The following is a 5,818-nucleotide window of genomic DNA, read 5'->3' as shown; positions in this document are numbered from 1 at the left end:
TGTGGGCTTGGGCAGCATTGGGTTGGGATGTTTTCGTGATGCACATTTTCTTTACATAAAACTCTCTCTTATACATGAGTCGCTGTGGATTTGTTTCTCCATAGTACCTAGACTAATACACCGAGTTTATTCTTTATGGAGGCCTTTGCGTAGTGGAGCCGGTCAGTGGCTCCGAACCCCGAACCTTGAGGTGAGTGGTAGTCAGGAGCACAGGGTTTGACCTGAGTGGAATAGAACCAGCCTTGGGAAAGGCTCATTCTGAAGCCCTCACTGCCCCTCTGCTGCCAACGGACCTGCCCTCCTGCCGTGGCCGGGGCCCCAGGTCACTTCCTGTGGGGTTGGCCTGGCCAGAGCTCCGGGCTGGCTCCCACTGACCACTGCCGTGTTGCTCTCTTCTCCTGTCCGCTCAATTGCGGCCTAGCCTCAGCGCCCAAGACCCCGCCCAACGTTGGCGCAATGACCACAGCCCGCGGCCCCTCGGCGTGGCCTCTCCCCACTCACCGAGTCGAAATACAGCAGGACGTGCGGGCCTTCGGTTTCAAAGTGACTCACGTAGCGGTCAGAGAGGGAGGTCAGCTGCGGAGACAGGGAGACGGTGATAGGCAGGTGGGCCTGGCCAGGCCCAGCCCCTGGGTGGGGTGCTGTGAGGGTGAGGCAGGGCTGCTGGTGACAGGGGTCCCCCTGGGTGGCTGCCCATACCTTCTCCAGGTCAGCCCTCAGGGCGTGAAAGCCACTTAGGAGGGTGATGTCAGCGATGGCCATCCCGAAGAGGCCTGCCTTGCCGTCCCGCCTGCGGAGAGGGGGGTGCTCGATGAGCAGGGTTGAACCTACTGACGGGGGTCCAGCAGCACCTCGGCCCCCCGTCCCCCACCGCAGGCCCTGCAGCCCCAGCTCACCAGATGCACACCGTGTACTGCACTCGCGTTTCCGACTCCTCGCCTGCCTTGGGCGCCTCCCTCCTGCGGCGGTTCCTGCGGCCCTCAAACAACTGCAGGGGCGTTATGGGCAGCGCCTGGGCACCTGGGTCATCCTTGGATGGAGGCTCGCCATAGTCCTCGTAGTCCTCGTAGTCCTCATTGGCTTCCACTGTCGGGGATGGCTTGGTGAGAGGGGCCCGGCCGCCACTCAGCCCGAATCCCCCAGGCCCCCCACTCACTGGTGTACTCCACGTGGCCCTTGACCGTCACGTCAATCCGCAGGTCCTGGCAGGTCGTGTTCTTCATGTTCAGGATGTTGTAGGTGCGAAGGACCTGGCTCGGCAAGGCGGGTGGGCAGGGAAGGACGTGGGACCTTTGGAGCCCCGGGCCCTCCCCGAGCCACAGTGAGGGGCCCCTGCCTCCATCACGCTTGGTAAAGTGGGCAGTGACAAAGGGGAAGGCCCTCAACCAGGTGGACTGGCAGGGTGGCTGCCGCCACGGCTCGCACATAAGGACCCCTGGGGACGGCGGGAGCCGGCGGTGTCCGTTCTCCTGGACATGGGGCTGCGGCTTGACCACTAGCAACCAGCCCTTCCATGCGCATGGGCACTGGGAACCAGCCCCGCTGGGTGAGGCAGAGGGCCTGGGAGGTGAGAAGGCCAGGGCACCCAGAGGGCAGGAGCAGTGGACGGCACTCAAGGTAGGGTCTGCGCAGACAAGGTAGTGGGCCTGGGCCTGGCTGACAGGGAGGGGGCACCGGCCCGTGGAAGGGCTCTCAGTTGGTAGCAAGGCTAAACTGACGGTTTCCAGACCCGCCTGGGTGCTGTGACGGAGTGGGCAGGGTGAAGGGAGTTACACTGCCGCCTCAGCATAGAGCCCGGGGCACAGTGATGGCGCTGGGCACAGCCAGATTGCCTAGGACAAGTGACCAGCACAAAAAGGGGGGGCTCAGAAGAGGAGAGACTGGGGTGGCCCCAGAGGGGTGGCTGGGCCCCTAGCGGAAGGAGCTCCTGTCAGCCTGAGGGGGCCAGAAGGGAAGAGGATGGGGCTGAGGAGGCTCTGTGTCTGGGGCCTGGGGCTCGGCGCCAGGGGGTGTCTAGGCTGGGGGTCCGGGGGTGAGAGCCAGGAGCGTTCAGCAGACTCCGGAGATGCGGAGACCAGAGTGAAGAGGGAGACAACCTTCCCCCCCCCCCACCTCTGTGAGTGTCTTCCTCCTTCCCCACCCCTGAGCTCTGAGCACAGTTCTCCCCCAAGACCCTTGGCCTGGCCCCGCCTGACCCTGAGGCTCTCACCTTCATGGTGCCTTTGCTGTTTCCTCCCACCTGCACACTGATCTTGCTGCCCAGGGAAAACTGCCGGGGCAGACACAGGTGAGAGGCGTTTGTTAGAGGGACACACACATTTGTTGCTGCCACTTGTCTCCTCCCTAAAACCAGCCCCCCCTAAAACCAGCCCCCTCTCCTTGCTCCACGTCACGGGTCCCGTGTGCCACGTGCCCGGCCTCCTCCATCTCTCTCGGCAGACACTCTCCCCACTGAGAGGAGCCCAACTCGGTGGGGAGGGAGCTCCCCCGTCCCCCTCCTTCAGGAAGAAGAGGGGTTGGGGGAGTCGGCGGGGTAGGGGGGCGGACATGGCTCCCACAGGCCCAGGTGTGCTGTCAACCCTGGGGGGGCGGAGGTCACCTGCAGCTCCTCCTCCAGGCCCCGCACTTGGTGGTTGTGCAGGTGGAGCGAGTGGGACTTGAAGCCGTTGCGGCCGGTGGAGCTGAGGGTCACGTTGAGCTCCTTCTCCTCGGTGGTGTGGGAGGCGATCCAGTATTCAGACAGGGCGTCCAGGGCGATGACCGTGTCCTGGGAGGGCCATCAGGACTCAGTGGTCAGTCTCAGGCCCACCCCCCACTGGAGACTCTCGAGGCAGCCCCTGCCCTACCTGGGTGCTGCGGAAGCCCCCCTGGAAGCTGGCCTGGTGGGTGAGCCAGGCTGCAACCTGTTCGGCCATCTCGGCCTTGCCCTCTCGAAGCAGCAGGTGCAGCAGGCCATAGGCGGTCGTTTCGATCCACAGGGCCGGGGCCTGAGGCACGGGTTCGGACGGGCTGCGAGGAGCCAGGGTGGGCGACACGGCGTTGTCCTGAGAGCCCCCAACAGCGCCCCAGAACAGGTTCTCTGCAGTGAAGGAGACCACCGGCAGATGGGGCGCCACCGAGCAGCCTGCTGGCCTGCAGGCGCCCCCGGGCTCTGCTCCACTCGCCCCTGCCTACGCACTTGAGTTTCTTCCCAGCCTCCTCATCGCACCCCTTCTTTGGGGGACACGCTAGGGCCGGCCAGCACCCCGCGCTGCTCACCACCGGCCTCCTGGACCATGGCCATCAGGTTGTTGTGAGCCACGTCCTGCAGGTCCTGGGGGGCCTGGGATAGGGTCAGGGCATAGGCGGTGATGGCAGCCGCGTGCGCGCCCAGGAGCCCGGCACTGGCTTGCTTCCCCAGGAACGAGTTTGCGCTTGAGATAGCAGTTTCCTAGAAGAAAGAGAGGGGGGTGGTCTCGGGCTTTGGGGAGAGGAGTGGGGGGGGGGCCTGGGGGCAGCGAGGGGGTGGGCACTGCTGTCCTCACCACTCTCTGCTTCAAGTCCTTGACAGTCCCGTCCTGGAGGTTGACCAGCCCGCGATGCAGGGCGATGACCACGAAGGCTGTGAGCGCCTCGGTCTCATCATTGCCCACCAAGCCCCCCTGGAGCAGGGAGAGAAGAAGCCTTCAGAGGATGTCCCCCCACTCCCGGAGAGCTCCCCAGCCCTGCCTCCCCGACCCGCACCTGCATTTCTCTGTGGAGCACGGGATAGGGGTCCCGGAAGGAACCATCAGCCAGTTGCTGGGTCAGGAGCCACCTGGCCGTCTCCTGCAGCTTGTCTTGCGAGCCACCCACCTGCTCCTGGGCTAAGCTCAGTACCTTCAGCACAAAGGCTGTGAGCCTGGAGGGCAGGAGAGGCGGCTGAGTAGAGACAGGTCTCTGGAGGGGCCGTGTCCCTGTTCCCCCCGTACCACTGGCCCTCCCAACCCATCAGCCCCCAGGCCTCACCAGGTGCTGCTGTGCCGGTGTATCCACGCTCCGTAGGAACCATCTGCCTTTCGGAATGTCTGGATCCGCATATAGCCTGGACAGAAGAGGCAGCTGCTGGGGCCAAAACCACCCTCCTACGGTCCCCCAGCCCATAGGGTGCCCCCATTCTCCCCGTTCCAGCCTCCAAGTCTCCCATCTCCCATCAGTTAAGCCCCAGACCCCCAACTCCCACTTGCCCTCCGGCCAGCACCTTTCTGGATCAGATCCACGGCATGGTCCTTGGTCTCAGGGGGCAGCATGCTCCACTGCTCCGTCCTGTCCAGGTAGCGGGAAGCAGCCAGTGTGGGGGCCAAGAGGGTCATGGTTTGCTCCCCGCAGCCCTGGGGCAGCCTCAGCAGGGAGGTCAGGCCTCCTGGGGACAAGGCCCCCCCAGAGCCTAAAGTGTCCAGTGGATCTGAGGCTGGAGGGAGGAGAGGGTGAGGGTCAGCGAGTAGGCCCGGGACCCCGGCGAGGGCCCTGGGCAGGGACTGGAGGACACTCCTACCTGTGACCCTGACAAAGCTGCTGAAATCCCCATCAGGGATGACGTTGGGATCCGAGTTGCCAGGGATTTCCAAGGTGCGGGCTAGGTTGTCTGGGAAGAGGGAGGAGTTGGCAGCCGCCACGCCGTCCACATCCCCTGCCAACCCCCCCGACCCCCTTTAGGAACTTGCGGGCTGTGAGGGGTGGCTGGGGTGGGAGGGGCCACTCACTCAGGGGGTTGAGTTCGTAGGTCAGCTCTTCCCTGAAGATGGCCCCTTCCTTCTGTCTCAGGAGAAGCCAGCCGTGAGGGGCCACAGAGCACTCAGAGCCTGCCCCCTCCAGGTGTGGCCTCCCCAGGACTTGGACTTGGACTTTCAGGGGCAGGGTGGGGCCAAACAGGGGGCTTGGGGGTGGGCTCCTTCCCCTGGCCAGCATGAGGGGGCGCTATTCACCTCAATTTTCAGAATCTTAGACACTGCATCCCCCAAGAGGGCCCCCCTGGCCACGACCTTCAAGGATATGTCAGCAGATGAGGTGGGCACCACAGAGAAGGCTACAGGCCGGGCGGAGCGGGCGGGCACCAGCACCTGCTGGGCCAGTCCCCCGCCCCCTGCCAGGCACAGCCCCTCCACTGGGGCCACGTGGACGCTCACCTGGTGGGCAGGAAGGAGGCTGGATGAGGGTGAGAGCCCCACCCAGGGGGGCTGCCCCCTCCCTGTCCCAGGCCCTGCCCTCACGGTCAGGTCTTCCTCCAGGTAGTTGTAGAGCACCGGCCGCAGCTCCAGCTGCTCGAAGCGGCGCACTGCCGGCGGCAGGCGCAGGTGCATGTGGAAGTCTCGGAACACGCGCAGCCGCGCGGGCTTGGCCACACACAGGCCTGGCGGGAGGAGGGGGCCGAGGGAGCTCAGAGGTGTCGGGTCCCTGCACGGAGGGCCGGCCGGAGTGGCCCGGTGCCACTCCGAGGAGTAGAGACACCCCCAGCTCTCCGCACCCTCGCCCATACCAAGAGCCAAGGCCTGGGGACAAAGGGGGACTCACCGGTGCGCGGGGACAGGCTCACTCCATGGATCTCCCACGTGGTCAGCGAGTCGGGGAGAAACTGGGGCACGCTGTCCAGGAGAAGGGAGAGGCAGGTCACACTCGGGCCGGCTCCCCACGCGACCAGGGGTGAGTCCAGCGCATGTGCACCCACGCCACACCCCCGCGCGCGCGCCCGCGCGCCCTCACGTCTTGGAGCCGTCCACTCTCTCCAGTCTCCATAGCCAGTTCTCGGGAAAGAAGCTGCGCAGGGGGATGTCGTCTTCCTCCATCAGCTCCTCCTCCTGCA

At 65.2% G+C, this 5,818-nt stretch overlaps 1 protein-coding gene across 1 annotated transcript in view; it reads right to left on the bottom strand.

The window, feature by feature from the left end:
- LOC101645127 (complement C4-A) overlaps nt 1-5,818 on the bottom strand; it is a 15,790-nt gene that overhangs the window by 4,008 nt on the left and 5,964 nt on the right. Inside the window, exons 18-35 of the mRNA XM_004711807.3 lie at nt 5,719-5,813; nt 5,530-5,600; nt 5,229-5,368; nt 4,944-5,144; nt 4,722-4,773; nt 4,514-4,603; nt 4,220-4,429; nt 3,988-4,063; nt 3,724-3,880; nt 3,525-3,641; nt 3,259-3,430; nt 2,847-3,079; nt 2,600-2,767; nt 2,210-2,269; nt 1,157-1,250; nt 897-1,086; nt 700-790; nt 502-576 (exon numbers count right to left, since the gene is read on the bottom strand). Of these exons, the coding sequence (XP_004711864.1) occupies nt 502-576; nt 700-790; nt 897-1,086; nt 1,157-1,250; nt 2,210-2,269; nt 2,600-2,767; nt 2,847-3,079; nt 3,259-3,430; nt 3,525-3,641; nt 3,724-3,880; nt 3,988-4,063; nt 4,220-4,429; nt 4,514-4,603; nt 4,722-4,773; nt 4,944-5,144; nt 5,229-5,368; nt 5,530-5,600; nt 5,719-5,813 (2,292 nt within the window). The remainder of the gene's footprint in view (nt 1-501; nt 577-699; nt 791-896; nt 1,087-1,156; nt 1,251-2,209; nt 2,270-2,599; nt 2,768-2,846; nt 3,080-3,258; nt 3,431-3,524; nt 3,642-3,723; nt 3,881-3,987; nt 4,064-4,219; nt 4,430-4,513; nt 4,604-4,721; nt 4,774-4,943; nt 5,145-5,228; nt 5,369-5,529; nt 5,601-5,718; nt 5,814-5,818) is intronic.

The sequence above is a fragment of the Echinops telfairi genome, unplaced genomic scaffold (genome assembly GCF_000313985.2).
Source record: "Echinops telfairi isolate 266 unplaced genomic scaffold, ASM31398v2 ScPeMD7_655;HRSCAF=1070, whole genome shotgun sequence".
Taxonomy (NCBI): domain Eukaryota; kingdom Metazoa; phylum Chordata; class Mammalia; order Afrosoricida; family Tenrecidae; genus Echinops; species Echinops telfairi.
Note: the sequence above shows the minus strand (reverse complement) of the source record. Positions and strands in the feature narration are given on the sequence as shown.